The sequence below is a fragment of the Artibeus jamaicensis genome, unplaced genomic scaffold (assembly GCF_021234435.1).
Source record: "Artibeus jamaicensis isolate MK-2021 breed Jamaican fruit bat unplaced genomic scaffold, CSHL_Jam_final contig_797, whole genome shotgun sequence".
Lineage (NCBI taxonomy): Eukaryota > Metazoa > Chordata > Mammalia > Chiroptera > Phyllostomidae > Artibeus > Artibeus jamaicensis.
Genome location: NW_026521977.1, coordinates 8,518,689 through 8,545,683, shown reverse-complemented (window position 1 = coordinate 8,545,683; position 26,995 = coordinate 8,518,689). Strand labels below are relative to the sequence as shown.

At 41.6% G+C, this 26,995-nt stretch overlaps 1 protein-coding gene across 3 annotated transcripts; it reads left to right on the top strand.

The window, feature by feature from the left end:
• Positions 1-67: 67 nt before the first annotated feature.
• On the top strand, positions 68-26,319 carry TPH1 (tryptophan hydroxylase 1). 3 transcript variants are annotated; one of them, XM_053672946.1, is made up of 11 exons: positions 68-105; positions 10,025-10,161; positions 14,694-14,877; positions 17,026-17,126; positions 18,287-18,354; positions 18,502-18,698; positions 20,812-20,947; positions 21,722-21,848; positions 23,523-23,618; positions 24,405-24,538; positions 26,030-26,319. In XM_053672946.1, exons 2-11 carry the CDS (start codon positions 10,045-10,047, stop codon positions 26,202-26,204), a joined length of 1,335 nt encoding a protein of 444 aa, XP_053528921.1. In that variant the 5' UTR covers positions 68-105; positions 10,025-10,044; the 3' UTR covers positions 26,205-26,319. The 3 variants fall into 3 exon arrangements, with proteins under 3 accessions (XP_053528921.1, XP_053528920.1, XP_053528919.1); XM_053672945.1 differs by lacking the exon at positions 68-105 and adding an exon at positions 5,197-5,211; XM_053672944.1 differs by lacking the exon at positions 68-105 and adding an exon at positions 5,201-5,306.
• Positions 26,320-26,995: the final 676 nt, after the last annotated feature.

Below are 26,995 nucleotides of genomic sequence, written 5' to 3'. Positions count from 1 at the left end.
CGACCCTTCCAGATGGTCACATTTAGAGCCTTGCAGAGTCGTCCCGATTACTCTGAGAGCTTGACTGCCCCACCTTGAGCACAGTTGGAGATACAAAGAAGGGAGGTTAGTCATCAAGTTTGCTCATTCTCCCTGATGTAGACTTAGTGATACCCTTTCATAAAAGCTTCAGAGATCGTTAATTAGACAAATGGTACCGGCTTTGCTTTCCCCAGCCTCAACAAATGCTGTTTGACTTGCAGCATAAACGACTGGTTACACTGAATGAGAAGGGTGATCATGCCTCTTTCAACAGTGCAGAACAAACACTAGGACCTCCGCACTGGGGGAACCAAGTGTGCCCACGAAATAGGCCCCTTTCCCCCCAGCACAACTGTCTCCTGTGCTCCAAGTCGCCCTCTCTCTCCAGACCTGAATAGCCAGCCCTTCCTAATGATTCAGACCTCTCTGTATTTCCAAAGTTGGGGGCATTTTCTCACACTGTTTGCTTTATTAACTTGAGCAGGAATGCAGTGTTGAAGAACTCCAGGGAACAAAATTCCCAGTATCTTTTATGGAAATTATGTTCTGGACCTAGAAGTCTTGGTTTTCTAGGTCCAAAGAACACATGGCATTGGGTGCTTTCATAATTCTCTTTTTAAAAAAAATGTAATTGACTTTATTGGAGTGATAGTGATTAATAAAATCATATAGGTTTCAGGTGTACAATTCTGTAATATTTCATCTATATTGTATGGTTACCACCCCAATATATATTTCTCTTTTTAAAAAAAGATTTCATTTATTTACTTTTAGAGAGAGGGGAAGGGAGGAAGAAAGGGAGAGAAACATCAATGTGTGGCTGTCTCTTGCACACCCCCAACTGGCGACCTGGCCCACACCCCAGGCGTGTGCCCTGACTGGGAATCCTATTGGCAACCCTGTGCGTCTCAGGCCGGTACTCAATCCACTGAGTGACACCAGCCAGGGCCCCATAACCAGTTCTTAATAATGGATTAGGAACTTTCCCTATGTCTAAAAATCTGAAGAACTTACAAAAGAAAGGAATCTTTTCAGTTCCTTAACCCATTTTCTTTTTTTGAAATTTTGTGGTACATTGAGGTGAAAATTCCCTGGGATAAGTGAGGTCTTGGATTTTGGTCCCCGTCTGCCACTAACTGTCTGACTTCACACGAGCTATATGTACAGCAGATGGAAGGCTTTGTCACGACGGATACTAATTGGGCTATTTTGCTCACTGTGTCCAAAATGACCACAAGCCAACATTTTTTGGAGTAATGTGTTCAAGCAAAAATGCTTCCCAGTCGTAACTGTTAAAAGTGTAATGGGGAATTGGAGCAGATTTGGAATGTAACTTGCATAAAGTCTTGTGTAAACAGACCCTTCCACAGCCCTTCCCATACACATTCAGGAGCTCTCACTGAGGAGCGCTCACTGCAGGCATCAGGGTGTAAAGGTTACTGTGCTTTTGGAAAGAGAGTGAGTGGATTTGGATCTTGAGGACTCAAGAGAATTTGCCCTGGCCTGATCAGGCTCCTTCATCCCTTTGTCTCAGCAAATTACTTTCCATTTGAACATGGACACAGATGGAGTCCCATATGGCCTCTGACATTTGAGGTCTTGTAGAAATAGCCCGATTCATACTCAGATACATACATGAGTTTTGATCTTTCTGATTAAGGATTACAGAGAGCAGCGTGTTTTATTATCGCGTCTTTCATTTCTCTCACACGACCTTGCTCGTTTTTGTATTCATTCATTCCTTCTCAGCAAACATGTACCGAATAATTATTTATCGAGCACCTTCTCTGTCACAGGCCCTGTGCTGGATTCTGGGCTGCAGAGATGAATGGCACAGTTCTCATGCTCAGGGGGTTTGTGGTAAAGGAGGTAAAGAAGGACAGAAATAATTACGGTGCCGTAGACTGGTAAGCTCAGGGAGCAGGCCCACTGCAGCGGTGCTTTCTGGAGGATGCCTGTAGCTGGTTTCAGAGATCCCCTTCCATTAAATTCAAATAAAGGACCCCTAAACTAAACCCACTCATTCACTGGAATTCAAGCCAAGTTTCTGCTTAAAAATGGTACCGTGATGGATAAACAATAGCACAGAGCTGAGAGAACATCTTGTTTCAAGTACTATATATGTCATTTACGAGGTTTGGACAAGTCTCTGAACCATTCTGAATCTCATTTACTTTAAGGACCAAAGTAAACGATATAAATATAAGTTCTTTGAAAACACTATACAAATTTAAGAGGAAAAAAAAACCCCAGTTTTTAAATAAGCACGACTTTTACTTAGGGCCTATTTTTATTTCCTGAAAGAATTTTTTTTTTACCCTCAAAAGGAATTTTTTCTTAATCATATGTATAAATCATGTTGTGATATCCAAACCAATTATTCCTTTTACTTACACCTTCAGCAATGAACAACACCTGTTACTTTCCCAATTTCCCTTTTGAATATGCTAAGAAGCCAATGTGTCATGGAGGTAGAGACATAAAATAAGTCATTGGATATAAAGGTCTGAATCTGAAGTTCAGATTTGGGTGTGAAATACATGTTTTGGATTGTTAGCACAGGAAAGGGGATGACATTCACAGAGAAAAGGGCATAGACTGAGAAGAGAAGAAGGCCGGGGTCCTTGCCCAGAGGAACCCTGAGTATCTAGAGGGCAGGAAAGGAGGAGCTGGCAACAAAGAGTAGGGAGAACCAATCCAAAGCCAGTTTAGCAAGGAAAACTGGAGACTGGGATGGGTCCCCTCTCACATATGTTCTGGTGAAAGTCTGGGGGTACCGTGAGGTGTCCTTCTCTACCATCCATGAAGGCAGCACTTTGAAAATCTCAAAAACCATGTCACAGGGTCAGAAAACTCCTTTGCCATAGATTCCACCAATGAAGAGGGTAAGACAAACGGAAGGGGAAAGCCCATTTCCCATCTGGGCTCCATCCAAAGCTTCTAATTTTGGTTCAGTGATGTCTGTGTCCTAATCCCTGGAACCTGTGAATAGGTTATCTTACTTGGTGAAGGCACTTTGCAGATATGATTAAGGATTCTGAGGTGAGAAGATTATCCTGGATTATCTGGTAGGCACAAAGTAATCACAAAGGTCCTTACACGTGACAGAAGAAGCAGGAGAGTCCAAGGCAGACTCAAAGATGCTATGTTGCTTTTTTTGAAAATGGACAAAGGGTCACGAGCATGCAGGTGGCCTCTAGACGCCAGAAAAGGCAAAGGAACATTCTCTCCTGGAGTTTCCGAAAGGAACACAGCCTTCTGACCTTTAGATTTTAGATTAGTGAACTCGTTTCAGACTTCTGACCTCCAGCACTATGTGATAATAAATTTGTGTTATTTTAAAACAGTAAACTTGTGGTAATTTGTTATGGCAGTAGTGAGAAGCCAATTAAACACTTCTGATTAGGCAAATATATGAGTATATTTTCTCCAACCGACAGTCTTTTCTCTGAACCTTCTCAGAGTATGTGAATTTTAAATTGTATAGTTGAGCCCAGTGAGATTCTTGATTGGTGGAATTCCAGGCACAATGCTGGAGATGTTTTCGAAAGGGTCACAGTCATCTCAGAATTCTGTCAGAGAAGTGGGAAAGTCTAGATGCCTGCAGTCCCCGGGTTGTGGGGTCGAGGCATGTTCAGAGAGGCTCAGAGAGGCCTCCCGCTCTTCTCAGGCCTTCACGGTAACCTTTAATGGGCTTCAGAGATATCAACCACTCAGGCCTCTCCACCTCAGAGCCCATGTCCCACCCATTATGATCTCCATGGGGATGGGCCTACTGAATGACTTGGCCCCATCTCTCTTCAACAGAGCCATGTGGTTCAAGCCCTCCCATAGACCAAACTTGAGAAAAGCTGTCTTTGAACGCAGCCTGGTTCTGAGCAGTGTTTTGCAGTGAGAATACCAGATTAAAAGTCAGAATGTCTTTGCTTGATTCTTGAGTCTACTTACTAGCTAGCCCCTGCCAGAAGGGGGTCATAGAGCCTCCCTGTGCTGAGTTCCATTACCTGTAAAGCAAGATAGTATTTATTTATCTTATTAGAATTATTGTTCAGATAAAAGAAAATATGCATGTAAAGGCTGTAAGTGCCCTGCATTTTAAAGTACACTCATACTCAGCAACAAAAAGGAACAAATTACGGATAAGTACAATGAAATGGATGAAGTTCAAAGGCATTATGTTAAGTGCCAGGAGTCAAAAACACTATGCATTCTGTATGATTCCATTATGTGACATTCTGGAAAAGACAACACTAGAGGGACATAAACAACATCAGTGGTTTCCAGAGGCTGTAAGTTGGGGGACAACACTGGGACAAGGGAACAGTTTTGAGACGATGGAAATTTCTGTATGCTGATTGGTGGTTGCCCAAGTGTATGTGTCTGTCAGAACTCACAGAGATGCATGTACATCTCAAAAGGATGAATTTCACTGTAAGTTATACCTCAACAAACTTGACTTTTTAAAGATGAAAGGGGAAAAAAAGCCCTACAATATAATGTGTTGCATAAATAGCCCTTTGGGGCAGGATCTAGTGCACTGAGCACCCAATCAATAAACAGCCTGTCCAAATGTTTGGTTTCTGGGCCACGTTGTTCATATAGCATATAACAAGATTTTCTTCTAATAGGCTCATCTGCTCGGGGTTTGAAAATTTAAGTGGCAGGATACTGAACACTTCCCTTCTAAAAAGTTCAATGATTGCCTTGCCTCAAGGAACAAGGGAAACCACCAAAAGAATGATGAGGCAGGACTGGACTATCCAATAACCTAGAAACGGAGAAAACATGCTTTAGTCACCATCCCGGAAAAGCAGCTCAAGGCCATTGGAGGTCATTATGCTGATAATAGACCTTGTCTTGGTTTGGAGGCAATTTCCAGCTCTGGGTATTAGTCAGACTTCGGTAGTTCAGGATGGCCTAACAGTTTAATAAAAACACCTGTCAGAAAACACCTAAAGGCTAAGGCGTGCGAGTCTCAGCGTAGGCTGGCGCACAAGGTCAGCACCTGCCCAAGAAATCCCCCGCTACCCCGCCCCCTTCCTCCACTGCTGCCCGCAGGAGAACTCCCTTCTTATTGGCCACTTCCCGGCTGCCTCCGGCGCCCATTGGTCCGCTCTGACGCCCGCTTCTATAAAAGGCGGGCTAATTCCACCCGCGGGCTAATCCAGCTCACCCCTAGCAGCGCCACAGGTAAGTAGGGTGACCCCATCCTTTCCGGACAAGGGACCGTCGTCGCGAATTTGGGGACGCGGCGTGGGTCGGAAGCGAGATGACCCTCCAGGGAGGTAAATACCCATGGAGAACTGGGTCTGGGAAGTGGGAGTTTTACCCTAATGGGCACTCTTCTTTCCTCCTATTCCATTTGGGGGAGAAGACTATTTTTGAAGGTCTCTTTTGTGTGCCAGAAGCAGGCTCTTCACACTCATCTCCCTGTCAAGTAGATAACTCTTGCATTTTACATATGGGGAAACTGAGGTTCAGAATGAAGCCAATTCTGTGTAACTCCTCTGTGTTAGCAGAAGCAGACCACCATTCCCTCCCTTCCTCTCTGTCAAAATGCAACCCCCGTTTTTCCTTCTCCTCTGCTAAATGAAAGCCTCCCGAAGGAAAGAGAGCCTCAGATGCAAAACCTCTTAGCATCTCACCTTAGCATCTCATTTTTCACCGCAACACAGGGCTAAGAGCTTAGGTACAAGGTTATACAACTGACAGAGGCATAGTGCAGGTAAACTTAACCTTGTCTATGACCATTTGGTTATCAGAGGTTTAAAATTAACTCCCTGACTCTGGTTGTCTCGGGGAAAAAAGACTACAGTCGAACTTTCTGACCCATTAAAGTTTGTGCCTGTGTACTAATTCTCAAAGAAGAGTGAAATTCACTTATTTGGTTTGAAAGTAGCCATGAGCACAGCTTAAAACAGCTATAAATGTTTTTGCGAAGCTGTGACCTGTGGTCTGTGAACTTTGCCACTGGAGTTCATTTGCATATGTGGGTATCCGTCATGTTAGGTTATCTTCAAGTAGGGATATGCCTTCCATGTCCATTTTCTTTGCCAGTGCCTTTATTTGCTGCATTACTGTTTTTCAGGGGCAGTGTGTTCTTCTGTATTTCATCATCACTTTCACCCTCTTTCTCTTCCCCCCTTTAGAAAAGAAAATCAAGATTCTCTGGAGAATTCTCTCCTTTCACACCAATCTTCCCCACAGCGTCTGGTTCTGTCTTCAAACAGCATCCGTGCTTTCAAAATACTTTAATTTGGTAGTTATTCGTGCTTCCTGGATCAGATAAATCTAAATTATACTTGGTGCTGATTTAGCTAAGGGGAGAGAAAAGTTAGTCAGTGTATGCACTTCGACCTCTACCAAAGAGCCGTTGAGCTTCTGCCCTCCTCTTTGGTTTGTCTTCCTTATTCCCAGTGGCGTGTCCGCACACCAGTGCACCTCCAGGCAGACCCGGAAATGCAGTGGGAGAGTGACTCCACCTCTCACAGAAAATGGGGGAATACCAGTTTTTATTGGCCTGTTGAAGTTTTGCTTTAAAAAGAAAATATATACTTCTCGATGAGCCATGGATGGAACAGGTGTGACCCACTGACACTTGATAGACTTTCATCTTCCCAGACTAGTACTGTGGGTGCAAACCCTGATGAGTAGGAGTTAGCAGGTAGGTTGAAGGGGGAAAGGACAAGTGTGACAAGGGAAAATGTAGAGGTTCTGAAAGGGGTCAGGCGTAGTTAAATAAAGAAGAAAAGGACTGATGCCTCAGTCAACCAGGCAAAGTTATAGCCAAATTTTAGTAAAGATCAAAGCTCTGTAATCTTATTTTGGAGGTGGGGGAGATGTGAGAATTCTACTATTGAGCACTTCATGTTTATATTGACTAAAACAAGAGGGATATGAGTGTTTCCAAATCTCAATATAAAATGCCTTACACATTACAAATATGCAATGAATGTATCCTTCGCTCTCCTCTGCCCCCACCCACTGGAGAGATGCTGGTGGCAAATCTAGGTCCATCCCAGAACCAGGGAAAGGAGAGAGAATATGAAGCCCAAAGGGTTTTCTTGGACTTGGACCAGCCATGAGTGTTAGTGCCCTCTTATCATGGCTTCTGCCAGGGCAGCTTAGGGGATGGTTTTGAAATGTAAAAGAAAATCTTTGGATAGTGTTATATGAAGAGTCGCACTCTAAGTGCTGAGAGATCGTTGAAGGATGTAGCTCTGAAACTCTATCGTTGTTATCACTGACTGGCAAAAACCCCTTTATTGTTCTCTGATCCTTGCTTTCCATTGTTAAAGTTTACTTACACCATGAAAACAGTGTAAGCTTATATGTGCAGAACCTCTTCCTTTAGCATGTCATGGTGACAATGCCAGAGGGACTTGGTGACTCCCCCGACTCAGTGATTGTGCTTTGGGGTCTTCTCTAGCTGTGTGACTGTGGACAGGTTAATTTCTCTATGCTTCAGTTTTCTCATTTATAAAATGGGTATAATTCCTATCTCCTCCTGCTAAGATTTTAAGATTAGATGAGATAATATTAATGCATGTTATTTATAGACACTTGACAAATGCTAGTTCCCTTCCCCACCTGTTATATTGCCAAGAATGGATGGAACCTGCCATCACAGAGTGGGGAGTTTCTCTCTTTCTTATCTCCATACTCTGAACTTATATGCAGGAGTCCTTCAACTTAGTACATACCTGATAAATATTTGTTAAATGAAGTTCCAAAAGAATCATAAGGACTGAACAGAAAGTTCTATCTGTTCTGTTCCAGAATTCTGGAACAGAAAGATGTATCTCTTTGGAAAGTTCAGTAGCAGACCATAGTTTATGACCCTATGATTGAAAGCCATACTTGGCATTTTATACCCTCTGCCAAACCAGATGAGTCTCTTGGGGCTGCCTTTTATAAGGGGCCCCAAAATGTTATACGGTTTGTATGTGTTAAGAAAAAGGCTTTATGGAAGGAGGAGAAAATGCCCAAGAGCTTTCTGGTCAGAAAGACAAAAATGCATCAAGCCCCTCATTTTGCATCATCCTGTAGAGAAGCATTTCAAATCCAGGACTTTGGCCTCCAATTAGACAGGCCATGGTCCATAGATGGGTATTGGATGGGCACCAAAGATCAAATCCAAACTCCCCTGCATTACCTACGTGCACACAGCCTCTTAAAGGATCTACCCACTTGCCTAAATGATTCCGCAGTGCTCTGTATTGGTTGGTCATGGCCTCATCTTTACTTTAACCTCCTCACCTACTGCTTCCCCCTTTTTCTTTAAGATCTATTTCAAACGCATCTTCAGTAAAACGTCTCTGAACATGTACCAGAATAATCTATTCACTGCCATCACTTACTTCTCTGCATTGCCACTCTCTCTCTACCAGACTTTCAGTTCCCTGAGGTGGGGACCTTGTCCTTAAGAAATCTTTTATTCCTTTGTTGATTTAATGACATCTGTCCAGTGCCTATTAGGTACAGAGATGGTGCTGGGTGCTGGAGATATAATGGTGAGTGAAAGCATACACATTCTCTGCCCCCAGCGGAGCTCACGGTCTTGCTAGAAAGGCACACCTAACCAATAGTCATTGGAGCAGAGCTACAACCACACCTGCCACTGCTGTTATGAATGGGAGTTATATGGTGCGATGACAATCAGCATTAAGGGGAGGTGACTTGGGGAAGACAGCGGAGGCTTCCATGAACCAGTGGAGTGTAGGGCGGGGCATTGGACACAGTGTATTTGGCTTCAAGCCCACACTGTCACCCCTGTACCTGCTCTGAGTGGTCGTGCCATGGGCTTGGATCCATGAGTGAGAGGCCAGGAGGGGCAGTGGAACCAGCTGCCTTCATTTAAATTGTTAAAGATTAATTGCACTAAAACTGCAATATGGAACTGGGTAATTAGGAAGGATTAATAACCAAATGAAAACCAATCGGAAAAAATCCTGAATATGCTGTTTCGATTTAATCCAAATCTTATTTCTGAAATGTGTATTTCTCAATTGAAAGCCACCAATCTGAGGTTTTTATGCCCTATTTCTATCCCCCACAATAGTTTCATCTCTCCCTACACACACACACGCACATGCACATGCACGCACCCCACTGGGATTTATAATCGTATAGCTCTTGTAGGCCAATACTGAAAAGACTTCACGGCCCATGTCCTAGAGGATTCCATAGGCAGAGAGGAAAGGAATAATGTGGAATAATATGGAATCAGAATTCTCTAAGCTAGGGGTTATCCTTCCAGTTCACTTGTGTCCACGGCTGCTCAGGCTCGTGAATTTACAAAAGAAATAGAAGGCCTTGTCCCTGTTCTGAGGGAGCTTGCTGCCTTGTTAAAAGACAGGCTTGTGTGAATAAAACATTTGGGGAAGCCATTCAAGACCCAGTACAACAAAGAGCTGAAACTGTAGGGAGGAGAGCAGGTAGGCTTTCTTAAAGGGGGGGCGCTCAGTTCAGTCTACAAGTCAGGAAGACTGCAAGAAGCTTCAGGCATGCTCCGAAAGAAGGATTCGGAGAGAAAAAAGGAAACTACTAACATGTATTGTATGCTTATTGCATTCTAGGCACTGTGTCTGACAATGTTTTATCTTATTTTGGTCTCATAATAGTCTCGTATTTAAAAAAATTTTTACTTATTTGTAAAGAGGGGAAGGGATGGAGAAAGACAGGGAGAGAAACATCAGTGTGTGGTTGCCCCTCACACATCCCCAACTGGGGACCTGGCCCACAACCCAGGCGTGTTGCCTGACTGGGAATCAAACTAGCAACCCTTTGGTTCTCAGGCCAGTGCTCAATCCACTGAGCCACACCAGCCAAGGCTGGCCTCATTATAGTCTTGCAAAGCATATAAGCATATCCATGTTTTATAGATGAGGAAACTAAAGCTTGGTTAGTGTTACTGAATGTTGTCTCAGTTTCAAAAATTATAAAATATTGTCTACACTGTACTTTTTAGAACTTTTCTTATATTTTCATACTTTATTTTTAGAGAAGTACACCAAATTCACCATGATTGAAGACAATAAGGAAAACAAAGACCATGCTTCAGAAAGAGGAAGAGCAACTCTGGTTTTTTCCTTAAAGAATGAAGTTGGAGGACTTCTGAAAGCACTGAAAATCTTCCAGGTACCCGCTCTCCATACTGCTACATCAAACTCCCTAAAACAAGTCTCTAAAATTATATTTAAAGTATAGAATACTGTAAATTCTTCAGAGATAGGCTACAGAAATTTCTTAAGCACTTACATTTCTAACTTACTGCCTCATTCTAACAAATGGGCAAGAGATAAAAACAGTTTACAGAGGAGGAGATACAAATAGCCAATAAAAAAAGGGGGGAAGAAAGTCTTAATAGATTTTGGAAAAGCAAATTTTAACTTGAAAATATTAACATTTTAATGACATCTAATGATGTCTTAATAATATAGTTAATGATATTTCTATATAGCAAAATAGCAACTATTTTTGTAATTATATCATTCCCCATTGGCAAAGCTTCAATGCACTTGGCACTTAAACACACCTTTGGTGTGAGGGCAAATGAGTGCGCTGTGTAGAAAATCAGTCTGGTAATATATATTGTGGACCTTAAAATGTTTACACTTTTGGACTCACTAATTCCACTTCCATTAATCTATCTTAAGGAAGCAGGGATCTGTGCGGTAGACCGTAGCATTTACTGAGTGCTTAGCATGTGCCAGGCACCCTGCTAGATTCCAAAGATGCAGACCCGAGCAAAGGAGGCCCAGGGCCTGCCCTCCCAGCGTGTGCAGTCTGTGGACACACAGACACCAGCAAGTAACTATAGGAAGCAAATAATTACATGTGTGTAAAGGGACCTGAAAGCGAAGCACCAGGTTCTGTAATAGCATTGAACTGGGGGGCTGAACTTACCTTAAGGGTTTAGGGACACAAAGATTTATTTATAAGAACTAAATATTATAAACAAACTACTTATCCTAAGGTAGGGGACAGGCTAACTGTGCTACTCAAATATCTTTGGGGTTAAGCTTGTAGCTCTGGGAGCTCAAATCCTTGCTTTGTCACGTACTAGCTGGGTGATTGTGAGCAAACTAATGTCTCTTTGAGATAAAATGAGAACCCTACCTATCTATCTCATAGGATCATTGTGAAAATTAATAGAGTTAATATATGTAAGTGGTTAGGATAGTTCAAAGCACCTTATTGGTAAATGTTAGTTATTTTGAAAAATGAAGTTTAGATCTGTATGGCATACTATTATGCAGACATTTGAAATAATATTTCAAATAATTAAAAATTAAAAATACAGCCCTGGCTGGTGTAGCTCAGTGGATTGAGCTTGGGCCTGCGAACCAAAAGATCGAGGTTCGATTCCCAGTCAGGGCACATGCCTGGGTTGCAGGCCAGTTCCCAGCAAGGGACACACGAGAGGCAACCATACATTGATATTTCTCTCCCTCTCTCCTTCCCTTCCCTTCTAAAGACAAATAAATAAAGTATAAAAAATTAAAACAAATTTTTAAATAAAAAATACAGACAGATAATCTAGAAGAGTTTGAAAAGCATCATTTTTCCTACCCTACACATTATATCTTCAGTCCCACTCCCTCTTAATTGCTCTTTTGATGATGAGTTTATAAAATATAAATAGTGTGCTCTCATATCTCTGTATTATCAACTTTACATAATGTTAATTTACTCTCTATTGTAAATGATACCGATAGCTCCTCCCTCCTACTCCTCCCTAGATTTGATAATTATATAATTATTTTAAGCTAGCCAATCAATTACCCTGGGCCTTTAAATATTGTATTTATGTTGCTTCTTTCAGCTTTCTTTTTAATTTTATTTTCTGTCAAAGAATACTTGTGCATGTCAAGCATGACTTAAAAAGTCAAGTCACACTATAGAACTTGTAAGGTAGGAGCAGTCTCTTGCTTCTCCTCTCTTCCTTCCTCAGTTCCACTTGAATTTTTGTTAACCTTGGGTGCAGAGGGTTGAGTTCATCTTTCTCTTTAAATCGCAGGTACGCCGCCCTCCTTGATTTACACAGCCTCCTGGTTGATGTCATTGCTCCATTGCCCCTCACTTCTCTCTTCTGATAAGCAGCTACTTTGTTTGATATGTGCATTGAATTATTTTAATGTACACTTTAGACTATGTGGAGTTTGGTGGATGTGTTGGTAATTTACATAAATGTTGTTACACACTTTTTCTTTCACTCAACACTGTGCTTTTAGGACCTCCCTCTGCTGCTCTGTGTCCCTCTGACTTCTGTGTGGTGTTCTGGGTGCAGATCCAACCGTTTTGCTTATCCTCAGCCTGCAGGGGGTAACCAGTTTCAACTCTTTCAACTATATTTTCTAGTCTTTACTTTCATAATTCATATTTATAAATAATCTGCTTACTGTGCTCCTATTTCTTAATTTTTTTCAGTCGTAGTTACTATCTATTTCTTACCATGGAAGTTAAGATTCAGTTTTCTTGCCACAAACTCCTTTTCAGTGGTGCCCTCAAGTCCCCTTTTCTCCATCTTCCCCATGTAGCATGTCCCAGTGTTTGGCTATGTCGGTCTTCAGTGTTTTCATTAGTAAGATGATGTAAATCTTGTCCAGAGACGATCCGTACTACCCGTGACCCTGACTCTCCGTTTCTCGTGGAGCAGAATTGCAACACAGTGGTTGGGAGCATGGACGGTGCGGCCGGACTGCCTGGGTTTGAGCTCCAGCTCTCACACGTATCGGCTGTGCGCCTGTGGGAAAAACTGCTGACCTCTCTGTGCCTGTGTGTGTACCCGACACATCTGATCGAGACTGTCTCACTAATCCTGCTTCATCTGAATTTTCCAAGGTCTTCTTGCCTTAGTTTTTCTTCCAGATGGACTTTGAAATCATTTAGTTTCATTCCCTCACCAAACTCCATCAAGGTGTTGATTGGATAGCATTAAATTTGTAGATTAATTTAGGAAGAATTAACATCTTTTTCTCAAGAAATATAGCTTAGCTTTATATTTATTCAAGTTGCCCTTCAGAAAGTATTGGAGAATATAGTCTTACTGTAAAAACCCATAAGAAATACATTTAATAAAATTCTTCTTCACTTCTAGCCAATGCCAGTGTAATTCGTAACTGGCTTTCTTCTGTGGCTTCCGTGGTAAATGCCCCGCCCCGGGATAAACCCCGCCCACTTCAGTTTCCCAGCATCCCCGACACTCACTTTTTCTTTTCAGTTCGTATCCCCTGATGATTCTCATCTCATCCCTGCTTTTGCTCACACAGTTCTCCTGTTTGGAGGCCTCCTTCTTCCCTGGGCCTTCCTGTGCTGTCTCCACTTTAAGACTCCTGTCAGCTCCTATCTGCTCACGGAGCCTTCTACTCTCTCTAACCCATGATGCTTTTTCGGTTTGCCAAACATTTTTGGCACCTGAATGCTTACCACTTGTGTTCTCTCTTAGTCTTTTGTGTGTTAGAAAACAGCGTTATAAACTCCTTCTGTGTCTACTCCTTCATGGGATGCTCCACAGCCCGTACCTGGCTACATATATGTCCACTATGTTGATTTAGATGGAAGTAGTTAGTATTGGAGATCACCTACTCCAATCTTCTCATGTTTTAGAGGAAAAACTGTTGGGTGACTGGTTATTGTGTTTCATTATATCCCGACACCGGTGCTTTTCCTCAGCTACTCACACCGGTAAGAGAAGATCCCCTCCTACAGGTTTACACATTCGTTGTCCACGGCCCAGGCCGGGCGGGCAGGAGGAGACCAGAAGCAGCGATCTGGCTTAGCTGGTTACCTTGTTGCTTAAGAGCTTTGAGGTGCTCAAAGTGTTCACCTAATTTATTGGATGCATTTGCAAAGGAAACTTTTCTAAAAGACTAACAGTAGCATCACTTTTCAAAAACTGGCTTTAATTGGTAAGAACTTTCAAAAGATTCTTTTTATCTAGGAGACTTGCTATTTTCGTTTGAAGGTCAAATCAAACGAATTGAGCAATTCATTTGATTGCTCAATTATGGCAATCTGAGAAACTTCCAGTGGGTGTTGTTTTATTAGTTTCTGGAGGGTGTGATGAATTTTTAAAATTTTCTTGAATAGTGCCTAATACTGCCCTGACCGGTGTAGCTTGGTTGGGAGTTGTCCCACAAAGCGAAAGGTGGCCAGGTTGACTCTCGGTCAGGGCACATGTCCAGGCTGTGAGCTCGGTCCTGGAGTCCCAGGCAAGGCATGCACCAGAGGCAATCAATTGAGGTGTCTCTCACACATCAGTGTTTCTCTCCCTTTCTTCCTCCCTCTCTTCTCCTCTCTCTAAAAGTAAATAAATAAAGTCTTAAAAAATAGCAAGGAGAGAGGGTTTGGGGGAGGGATTGAGCAAGAAAGAAAAAGGACTCATGGACCTGGACAACAGTGGGGTGACTGAGGGGGGTGTGGTGGTGGGAGGGGACGGGTGGAGGTGGAAGAACGTATAAGGGGGATAAATGGTAATAGGAAAAATATTAGTACCTAATATTTAGGGGGATTTACTTAGCTATTGGCAGCACTAAAAACATCCTTTTCTCCCTCTGGCCATTATGACAAGTGTGAAATTGATTTTTGGGGGTAATGAAAGTCATCTGCTCAGAGACTGTCACCATTTGAGGCAGTCACACAGAAGCATCACCCTCTGCTTTGCACAGGAGAAGCGCGTGAACCTGCTACATATCGAGTCCCGAAAATCAAAGAGAAGAAACTCAGAGTTTGAGATTTTTGTTGACTGTGATATCAACAGAGAACAACTGAATGATATTTTTCATCTTTTGAAGTCTCACACTAACGTTCTGTCTGTGAACCCGTCTGATCATTTTACTGCGAAGGAGGATGGTGAGTTTGAAAAGTAAAAATAATGTACTTAGAAGAATAAGTATGTAATGTGTGTCTTATCTTTTTTTAGAATGGTACATTGTATTTATTTTCTTTTTAAAATGTCTATCCTTCAATTAAAGTTGACAATAAATAATACTTTGTATTAGTTTCACGTGTACAGCATAGTGGTTAGACAATCACATAGTTTATCTGGTGTCCCTTGATATTTCCAGTACGCACCTGGCATGATACAGAGTTATTACAGTATTATTGACTGTATTCCCTATTCTGTACCTTCCATCCCTGGGACTATTGTGTGACTGCCAATTTGTACCTCTTAATCCCTTCATCTTTTCACTCAGTCCCTGCCCAATCTTATCTTTATCTTGAAGGATGAAAGTAAAAATAAAACACTGTCTCTTCAAATTGCTTACAGTCTGTTAGTGAAGGGAACACAAAATAGAATTTCTCAAAATTCTAAGTAAAAATGACAGAGCAACAGTTTATCAGGTGAGAGAAGTGAAAAGGAAACCTTGAGTATACAAAAGAATTCAGAAGAGTTAGAAATCTATTGCTATCTTCGTTTCCAAATCATCAAGCATTTCTGGATTTCACAAACCTCCGAGTCCCCGAGTGCTTACTTGGTAGCTCCCACAGGGCTTGGCTCCTGCAGATACTGAATGCATTTGTTGAGGATGTTGACAGTGGCTGGCAGCCATGATGTGAAATACACTGCATACAACATTCCTCTCTACCTGCCCTCCTACAAAAGCAGATGAAAAAGCAGTGAAGCCTTCTGAGGCTGCAGATACTCAGAGAGCAAAGACATAGGCTAAAATCTTCCTTTGTGAAAAAAAAAAAAAAAATCCGGTAGTTTACTTGGGGCAAAAGAAGAATAGATAATTCAGCCACGTTTTATAGATGGCACTCAGTTTAAAATACTCCCTTCAGATTATGCCGCAATATTTGGGGTTTAATCAGGGCCAATATCCATTTGTATCTGTATGGCTGTATACATTATTAACATACTGATACATTTTCGTCTTTGGCTGCTTCCCAGCAGGTGTGAAGCCCGTGTGCCCCAGACCCTTCCTAGGGGCCCCTCACCTGCCACAAACAGCAGTGGGGGGTGGGGTTAACGCCTGGCAGGCAGGAGCCTAGGGTTCTGCTTGGGTCTATTTCCAGTGATGTGATTGGTGGCCCTGTTGTATTTGTTGTTAAATCCCTTGAGTATCACTTCTGGGCCTGTTTGAAAGGGTGTTAGACTAAGGTGAGGAGGTTCAAGTTCTAGTGCTCTCTTTTCCATTAGGGAGGATGAGGTACGTTAGTAAATTACTTTTCTGGACTTGGATTACCTTATGTATAAAATTCAGAGTTTTATAGAGGCTAAATGGTTCAGTTGATATTTAGGGAATACCAACTTATGTCAAATATTTCTACTGAGAAATGGGGATACAAATAGATAGTCCCTACCCGAGAGTAGGTCCCATTTTTTTCTGTAAGTCACATGTCACAGACATTATAGGGAAACACAGAGAAAGCTTTTAGAAAATTAGAAACGGTGTTCAGGGAACCTGGATGACAGGGGTCGGGGAAGGCTCCTCCAATGTGGGCCTTGAGGGAGGAGAAAGACTCTCTCAGGAAAACAGAAGGATGGGTGGAGGGGAGGGCGGGGCAGGAGTTTCAGATGGAAGAACAGCTTGTGCAAACCCAGAGTCCTATGAGGGACGGCATGTCTGGGGGATGGCGAGAAGGTCGAAGTGGGAAAGGCATGAATGACCTTTAAGATCCTTTTCATCATCAAAAGTAAACATTCAAATTTCTTATTAAATTTGCACCTTGGTCTGTACATCCCTATTCTTTTTTTAGGGTAGTTAAATAGGTAGCTTAAAAATGTGGTTTTTGGGGAACTTTTGGTCTATTAATAAAGTATAGCATTTCTCCAACACTTAAGAAATCAAGGTTTATACATTTGAAGCTAAAAAAATTTTGCATAATATTTACTTATTAGAAATAGAAAAGTTTACTTGTATAAATTTTGCCTCAATGTACAAGTTGAAATTAGAAATCTCGCCTAAGTGCCTTTATGACTTTCCTGATTTCTTCTTCCTTACTGCCTTGTTTAAGGTTGTCTCTCCCGCTGTTGGTGGCTCTTGTGTTTTGCAGACATGGACATGGTTCCTTGGTTCCCGAGGAAGGTCTCCGACCTGGACCAGTGCGCCAACAGGGTTCTGATGTACGGCTCTGAACTAGATGCCGACCACCCGGTAAGTATTTTTAATGAATATTTTCATGAACATAATTCACAGGGAACAAAAAATTACGGTTAACTTTTTCATTTTTGGAGAAAGTGCTTATTCTAGACTAAATAGGATCTTGTTTTAATTTGGATTTCAGGGAGTTTAGTAGACTCCACGTTGGTAGAATCGAGATTAACTGCCTGAAGAAAACTAACTTCGCTGGATCCAAAACATCTGTTCAGTGCCTGGCACTCCTGTTATTAAGAGCTATTCTAAGAGTTACACTAAAATAAAGACAGTATCTGCTGTCAGTTTTTATTAAAAGGGGCATGGGTTATTGGAAAGGGGAGTAAGAGTAGGATGAATAAGTCTTATCACCCATGCTGCCCACCCTAATTGGGTTATTAGGCTGTTGATGAACTACGAGGTGTTTCCTTGGGGAACCATATGGGATACAGTACGGGCATGAGTCGGAGTATTTAGTGAGGCCGGGGTGTCAGGATTGCTTATGGAGCTCTAGGATCTTGCAAGGGGAGGAGCCAAGACAGGGCGGTGTGAAGTTACACAGACCAGGGCTTTAATGAAGCTTCCCTGAGCGCTGTGAGAGTGACCGCAGGCTGCCGTAGACAGCCCCAGACAGTCCATCCTTGCCTCCTATAATATCTTATTGAGGAGCTGTTGCAATTTATGAGTTATTATACCTGCCAGGGAAGCTTGCAGTCCATTTGAAAAGATAAAGCCTGCATATGAATAAACACAATCAAGATTAAAATGTGGAAAGTGTACTAAGTGGCAGGAACAGATTGTTTTGTAAGATATACACAAGATAGCCAACACTTCCAGCTGAAGAGATCAGTTGAGTGATTAAGAAAAAAAAATCTTACCCTTGGCAAAGAGCCTGTATTTAACTAGGACAGTGCTCATATTATTCAAACCATTTTATTTTTGGAAGGCATTATACTATTTTTGCACCTTGGTATCTATAGTATCTTGTGTTTTTGTAGCTACTATAGTATAAAGCTATCATGTAACACTGACGTTAAAATAAAAATGATCATAAATTGCTAAATAATACTTGCTCAAAATAACAATTATGTAGCTCTTTAATATAATAAAAATGTTTCCCAAATATCATTTGTCAAGTACATTTTACTATGAATATTCATAACCTTTTCTTTAATTATCAGGGCTTCAAAGACAATGTCTACCGTGAAAGACGGAAGTATTTTGCAGACTTGGCTATGAACTATAAACAGTAAGTGTGTTAGAAAAACAACTTACCTTCAAAATAGTAAAATCAATAAAGAGAGTAAATTATGCTCATTTAGTAAATAGAGAAAAAGAGAAATGCTACTGTTTACTGAATGCTAATTCAAGTAACTTCTTCCCTTTATCTTGCTAGTGGAGACCCCATCCCTAAGGTCGAATTCACTGAGGAGGAGGTTAAGACCTGGGGCACCGTGTTCCGAGAGCTGAACAAACTCTACCCCACCCATGCCTGCAGAGAGTATCTCAAAAACTTACCTTTGCTTTCTAAGTATTGTGGCTACCGGGAAGATAACATCCCACAGTTGGAAGATGTTTCAAACTTTCTAAAAGGTAATAAGCTAGTTCCTTTGTTGTAAGGGGAATGTTAAACTCTGTGGATCAGGACAGAATTTTTAACAAAGGAATAAAGTCCAGCAATGGGAGATCAGAGTTCTGGGTGCCCTGTCCTGGAGTTTTGGATTCTGTGTCGGGTGTCACATTTGAAAAGGGACAGCCATAATCAGGACAAGTGTAGAAGAAAGTGGGCAGAATTATTAGGGGATTGGAAAATGTATCATATGAGTAAAATCTGAAAGACTCTTAGGTGTGTTTACCCTGGAGATTAAAAAGACATCATAGCTTTATTTAACTATTTGAAGGTCATCTAACATAACGGATTACTCTGTGGCCCTAAAGTAGAGAACTGTGGAGTAGAAACTGCAAGGTTTTGGCTCAAAATGGAAATGGAACAGGCTCATGAGGCAGTTGGTGCCCCCTCCAAGGAGGCGCTGACGCGAAAGCTCCACACCTGTTTGTCAGGGACGCGGTGGGAGGGTCCGGCTCTCGGGGAGGACTGGAGTCGCTGGGCCGAAGCCCTTTCCACATTGGGATTCTACTGTTCCCCACAGAGGCAGATGTGCTAGCGGAGGCATAAATAAAGGGTGAGCAGAGTTTTGTTCCTTTAGATCTTCACTCTCGCTTTGTCCGGGCCTTCTTATTTTTTTTCTAGTTTGTATAGAAAATAAAATGATCAGTGATCTCCAGGGCTTTCAATAGCTAAAAAACAGAAATACCTTCTTTAGTCTCAATAGATTAGGAACTTGGGAGAAAAAGAGAAATTAAGTCTTTGACTCAAAGTGAGTTTAGTTTATTTCCATTATGGTCTGAAATTACTATCTTTGAATTTTTAACATAGATTGTCATAGAAATCTGCATGTTTATTCAACTCTACAATTCTCATACCTCTATATACAAAGGAAGAACTAAGCAGGAAAGGACAATATTATTTTTTCATGGGATAAACTCATGTAAGTGGTTCCATAGACACTAGATTTAAGAAAACATAGTGATTACAGATGACAGAGAACCGATGCACATGGTCTCACGAGACTTACAGAGACAGACAAGCGTGTGCCAGCAAAGCTGTCATCAATCAAACTTGGGTGAGATTTGGAGCAAGTATTTGTTACAGACACAAAACTGAGAGCTGTTCACTTGGGGTCCAGGGCTGGAGCTGGCAGCAGAGCGTGGCACTGAAGGTGTTTCAAGGGAAAGTGTCAAAGAGAAACCAACATTCAATGATATTTTGAACAAAACATCCTTTGTGAGAGGATGTCCTGTCAAATAGGGTAGCCGTCAGATACCTGTGATTGTTTAAATAATTAAAATGGATTTAATTTGAAATGTTAGTTCTGCAGTCACACTAGCCCCGTTTCAAGTGCAATAGTCACACATGGCTAGCGGCTACCTTATTGGGTAGCCTCAATTTTAAATGTTTCCATCACTGTGGAAGGTTCATTCGGACCATGAAGTCTGCCTGTCCAAGTGGGAGAATCCGAGTACAGAGCAACCAGGTGTAACTAGAACACAGGAGTGCGAGGGCTTGAAATGAAGGGTGAAATGGGGGCGTTGGCTGCCTACTGGAGGCACTGGTACTATGGGCATGACGTCTTGGCTGTTGGGGTTATGGTCGACCCCCGTCCAGTGTAGATGAAGTAAAGAACCTGCTTTATGAGAGGTAGTACTGGCTAAGCAATGACATAGATTTGAAAATGGCTCTAACCTAAATTAATAGGTTCTGTCCAGGGGGATATTCTAAACTCTTCAGGGAGACAACAAGTTGTAGAATAAGGAGACCTGGGTTCTCATCCTGCCTGTACCCTCCACAGTGTGGCCTCAGGCACATTATGAGTCTCTGATCCTCAGTTTTATAGCTGTTACAACAAGGAGAAACCAACTCATACAGTAAATATAAAGGGAGGTGTGGTATGTAAAAGGTGTAATTCATTGCCTGGTCATACTAAGTGCTTAATCACTATTACTTCCCCCTAGTACACCTAGGATATGTTTTAGTTTTCTGTTCTCTCTCAGTGTGTAACTTTGTGCCACTGACAGAATTAAAATGCTGCAGTATGTGGTCTGTTCTGGTGAAGGTTTACTGTGGGTTCTCTCCCTTGCTTTGCAGAACGCACAGGTTTTGTTATCCGTCCTGTGGCTGGTTACTTATCACCAAGGGATTTCTTATCCGGTTTAGCCTTTCGAGTTTTCCACTGCACACAGTATGTGCGACACAGTTCAGATCCCTTGTATACCCCGGAGCCGTAAGTACTACATTGATTGATTGATTGATTCATTCATTCAATACCTGTTTGTAATATAGAACCCACCTCATGATATTTTTGGGAAGATTAAATACATTAGCACAAGCAAAACATTTACAATGGACCCTGGCATATAATAACATGCTTCATGCTCTCTATAAGTTAGCCATTATTATTATTATTATTATTATTATTATTATTGTTATTGTTATTGTTATTGTTATTATTCAACCTGTTAGGTGACAGGTGCTATTCTAAGCATAGAGGATGAATGAATGTATAAACACTGAAAAAAATCAGACAAAAATTTCTGCCTTCATAGAGCTTCTATTCCAGTGGGGGGGGTACAGATAATAAACACAGATATATATTCAGCTAGTGATTCGTGCCATGGAGAAACATGAAGCAGGGAAAGAAGGAGGGGTGTGCATGCGTGTGTGTGTGTGTGTGTGTGTGTGTGTGTGTGTGTGCGTGTGTTATTGCTATTTTAAAAAGAGTGTTCAGGGAAGGTAGCTTTGGAGCAGAGACCTGATTTGGGGAAGGGGCATGTCTGTGGGCATCTGCATGTACTTATACGTGCGAGTTTGTGAGTGGCCAGCGTTTGGAACCAAAGCTGTTTCTTTATTTGGTTAGTGTCCTTTGTGATCCTTTTCCAAAGTAATACCACTTGATCGATTTCAATGAAAGTAAGATCAGACTTTAACTTGATGGAATGGCTGATTCACGTGCTAATGTTAAGCATCACAGTGTGACAGGCATGCACCTCTTTTTCAGCGATACCTGCCATGAACTCTTAGGTCACGTTCCCCTTTTGGCTGAACCTAGTTTTGCACAATTCTCCCAAGAAATTGGCCTGGCATCCCTTGGAGCGTCGGAGGAGGCTGTTCAAAAACTGGCAACGGTATAAGTCTGGAAATAACTGTACAGATCAGTAATTCTTAACTGGGGTGGGATGTGGGCACTTGCACAGTTTAAAAGTGCATATTCAAGATGACCATTAGAAAATATGGCTTGGTTCATACTTAATTTAATTTAAATCACTTATATAGCATTAAAAGAGGATGTAGAGATTTAAGGTTTATCAAAAGGAGACATGAGCTTAAAAAGACAGGGAAACACTAGAGTACAATCATGTTAATAGTTGATGTATCTTCTTCTTCCAGTAAAAATGACAGGTTCCCCCCAAATGATGCTATCAGTATTTCTGAGTAGTAGGTACAAGACATCATGCTGCGAATACAAAGATGAGGAAGGCCTGGTTCCTGCCTTCCAGGAACTTCAATGCTACTTTAGGAAACAGTTATGTTAGGATGGGAGGAAGGTGCAGAGAAGTTCAGAGGAGCGCTCTGGGTGTGCAGGGCACTGCTCGGGGAAGGTTTCATGGAAGAGGAACATCTGAACCAGCTCAGGGAAGATGAGTAACATTTCCATGTGCCAAGAAAGGAAGGAAGAGCCTCTAGGGATGAGGGCACACGAGGAAAGGCAAGGAGGTGCTTGGTGTGTCTGGGGAAATGACAGGAAGCTGGGGTGGAGAGTGCGGGGTGGGGGGGGCTGGGGGGGGAGGGGTGTGAAACAGGCTCGATGGTTAGACAGTGCTTCCCAGATTGTGGTTGGCGGTCCCTGAGGCCCTTTCAAAATCATGTACAGGTAACAGATCCATTCAAAGCTCAAAGTGGATTTTAATGTAACAGACAGAGTTCGCTGATGTGGTTTCAGATTCCACAATGCAGCTGAACTTTAAGAAACTGCGGCTTTTTGAGTTTTGACGTAATATCAAATAATAACATCCACAGTTCCCTGAAAAGACTGTTACAATATTCAGCCTCTTCCAACTACTTATCTGTGTGAGGCTGAATTTTCTTCATATACTTTAATCATATATGTTAGCCATTATTATTACTATTATTAATTGTTAGCTTGTTAAGTGATGGGTACTGTTCTAAGCATAGGGAATATAACATGGAAAAAATGGATAAAATTTTTGTCTTCATACAGCCTAACTCTAATGTGGCATACAGATAATAAACAAATGAATATATATTAATATATTTAAACCAAAACAACATATTGCTACAGGTTAAATACAGAGGCAGATATGAGAATCTATTTGTTTTCCAGCCACACATTAAATAATATCTATCCAGACATTAAAAAGGTTTGTAGTAATGTAAAACAGTGTTATTTATTACCTTTTTGCTTTATAAGATGTTGTTATTTTTCAGTAAAGTGTTATTTGTTACCATAAAATTGTTTATATTTTACAATTAATTAATAAACTTTAAATATTTTCTCAGTTTTAATTTTTAATATGGCAAGTATAGCTAGCTATAGCCCACAAAAATAGGTCTGAGTGACTCAGTGACAACTCGGTGACTTTGATGAGTATGTGAGGGCCCTGGGAACAAAGTTTGGGAAGTGTAGGCTTAGAATGAGGCCAGATTGTACACATACTGGTGAGTGAGTCTGGGGGTCTTCGGCTTCACTCCAGGATACTTTGGGTCAGGGGCAAAGAGTTACAATTTGTTTTAAATCGAGCCACTCAGGATATGGAAGTAATACGGATATGCGTTTGCAGTGCTACTTTTTCACCGTGGAGTTTGGGCTGTGCAAACAAGATGGGCAGCTGAGAGTCTTCGGTGCTGGCTTGCTGTCTTCTATCAGTGAACTCCAAGTAAGAGCTGCACATCTTTGCACGTCACCACATTTGCTTAATATCACCCATGTGATCTAAAATAGTTGGCAGATTTGGACGAGAGCTTGCTATGGAAGGCACTTAGGGTGACGGTAAACGTTATTTAAGGGGAATTTTTCTCTGTTTCCTAAATATTCTGATATATATATATATATATATATTGATATATTGATATATATATAATCACACACACATAAGTGTGTGTTCATATATCTTTAAAATAAAAAGTTTAAAGTTTTTGCTTATAAAGTCTTGCTGTTGTTTAATCACCATTTTTTATGTGCTAGCAATAACTTCTGTGATTTTCAGGGAGTTCTTTTGAGATTTATTATTCAGCCAGTAAGGGAATAAACAGGCTTGTTGAATGATGGATGTGTATGGCACAAATCCAAGGCACTATCTTGTTCCCAAGGAGCCTGTCACCTGGTGGTGGGTTTGGGTCATGCACATGAATAACTAATGCAGGGAGAAAGTAGGTGCCGTAATGCAAAAACATGTAAGGATCCTTCCATGCCTCCTACATGGAGAAGAGTTTTAGAACAATAGAGATGATCTTGAGGCATTTATAGAGAGAGGCAAATCACTCGTTTTGCTGGATAACAGTGTGGGTCAAATAGAGCTGTAGGAAATTAGCCTGGAATTGTAGGTCAGGGCCATTGCATTAGCAGTGAAAATCAGATGTGTGCTGTTTCTAGCAATTATGTGTAAAATGTGATATGTGGAAATAGATAGTATTCTTAGATTCACTAGCTCTTTGTCTTCTAGCATGCACTTTCTGGACATGCCAAAGTAAAGCCCTTTGACCCCAAGATTACCTGCAAACAGGAGTGTCTCATCACAACTTTTCAAGATGTCTACTTTGTATCTGAAAGCTTTGAAGATGCAAAGGAAAAGATGAGGTAGGGTATATCTTCCCCATGCCTTAATTTTCCTCTGCAATACATAGGTCCAATAATGGTAACAACTCATAGACGTAAGCAAACAGATCATTAGAAGCCTACTAGGTGCCTTCTGCCTGTAACATATCTCCCTTTCCCAACAAATATTCAGAGTACGTTGTTTAAATGAGTTGTAAATTATGAGTCAGATATACCAAGAAATTGTTTCTTCCCATTTCTTCTAATCGGAGATTTATAATGTCATAGGAAAGACAAACTTTACACAAGTGACTATACAACAACATAGAAAGCCTTCGTGGAAATACAGATGAAACACTGTTTGCATTTTATTCAGGAGCGATTCATTTCAGCCAGGGGAACAGGGAAAGCGAATGGCCATTTAGAAAGGACACGAAGGAAAGAGAAGATTTAGATATGCTAAGCTGTAGGCTTAGGGACAACATAAAAAAGGTAAGGAGGTGAAAAAAATATAAAAAATGTGGGATGAAATCAAAGCTATGTTTCAACTATTAATTAGCTAAGTGTGGTGTTAAGAAAGGTGGATACTGCAGGCAGAGCAACTGCTTCGATTCTCACAGTACTTCACGTGAAAATAAAGCCTGAACTAAGATAAAAGGTTGGAGGGAAGAAAAGGACCATCCAGGCAGAATCAACAAAATATTGGTGGAAGGGGTCATGAGATCATATTGTGACGGTGGAGATAGACTGGGGTTGAAGACATGGCCCTTGTCTTCCAGGAAGTTTCTTCTAGTTGGGGGTTTAAGCCACTCACAGAACCAAATAACAATAGCAGAAGGGCTTCCTCTAACCCCCGTGGCACCTTTTCGCAACTAGAGGAGGGGGCCCCTCTGGGCTGACCAGGTGGATTCAAGCTGGATTTCATCCCCTGCTGGTGTATAATTGTCCTGAGCTGCGCAATGGTCCTGAACACGATCGTTCTTGGGAGTGCCCAGTGAGAGGTTCAGATTTTGGCTTGATAGAGCGGAACTTTCATGCTTGAAGAAAGGGTAGAGTTTAGGTCATTTTAGAGAAGGCTAGAGGTAAACATTCTAAGCAGAAAGAATGTACATGTGCAGGAGACAGGACTGTTCTCGGCCTGTGTCAGAGAGTGTGTGTGCGCCCTTACATAAATCACAATGGAGGGGTCTGTTACAACGGTACGTGGCCAGTGTTGTCATTCTCCACTGATAAAGCTGCTGTTCTCGGTCTCCATTCTGTAGTTAAGAGGTGCATAAAGTAGTAAGTTGTTAATAAAGCCATCCACAGGACCTTTCCCTAGTAACGCAGGGGCGGATGTATCCATGACGACTTTAGGGTTTCTACTTGTGTGGGGCTCCAGGCGCCTCTGCACACGCACTGCAGGGAAGCAGGTCGGACTGGCGGCATGAACACCTAGATTTGTCTTTTGCCTCTTGTGTGAAATAGGCTTGCTGTTAGTTTTCACCGTTTTCCCTTTAGAAATTGATTGCCTTTTATTTGTTTCTTAAATAGAGAATTTACCAAAACGATTAAGCGCCCCTTTGGAGTCAAGTATAATCCATACACGCGGAGTATTCAGATCCTGAAAGATGCGGAGAGCATCACCAGCGCCATGAAGGAGCTGCGGCATGACCTCGATGTCGTCAGTGGTGCCCTGGCTAACATCAGCCGGCTGCCGAGCATCTGACCACATCCGGTCCTAATCCTGAGAGCATCTGAGCATCTGTGCAGAGGACTAGGGGCCAGCTCTTGCTTTTCTTGAAGACTTGGTCATGGGGGCATAGCAGCCAAACAATGTTTCCCACACCATTTCTTTTTAGTATATTATCTAGATTATCTTTTTTAAAAGATTATTTTATTGTTGTTCAATTACAGTTGTCTGCATCCCCCCCCCCCACTCCCTCACCCCAGACAAACCCACCTCCCTCCCTTGCTTCTCCCTCCACCCCCTTGGTTTTCTCCATGTGTCCTTTATATCTACTCATCTCTTAGTGGTCCATTAATGTTTGAAAATTTGTACCTGGAAACTCTAGCCACCACCTATTTTGGGGGGTAACAATTTTAGTGAAGTATGGTTGATATACCATACAATTTACTGACTACCTATTTTTTTAAATAGAGGTTATTTGTCCCAATGGATATATCTATTCCCAGCCTGATTCTATTTTTTGCAATCCTTCTTCAGTAAAATAACCCTTATGATCACTTAACATACTTTCAGAGGTATTATGGAGCTGGTTCATATTGTTACCTAAATCCTCTTATTCCTAAACCAGCTTACTTATCAATAAATTTGTGCCAAGCTTGATCACACCCACACACCTAAATTTAATAGGAGACCAGCTGCAGGCATGAACAAAATAAGAGAGGACCTTGCCCATGAAGCTTACCTGGTAGAGAACAAGCAATCTGGCTTCAAGTGTAGTGTCTTGTAGGGAAAGAGGAGTAGCTACGTCTGACAAGGTCAATTAGGACCAG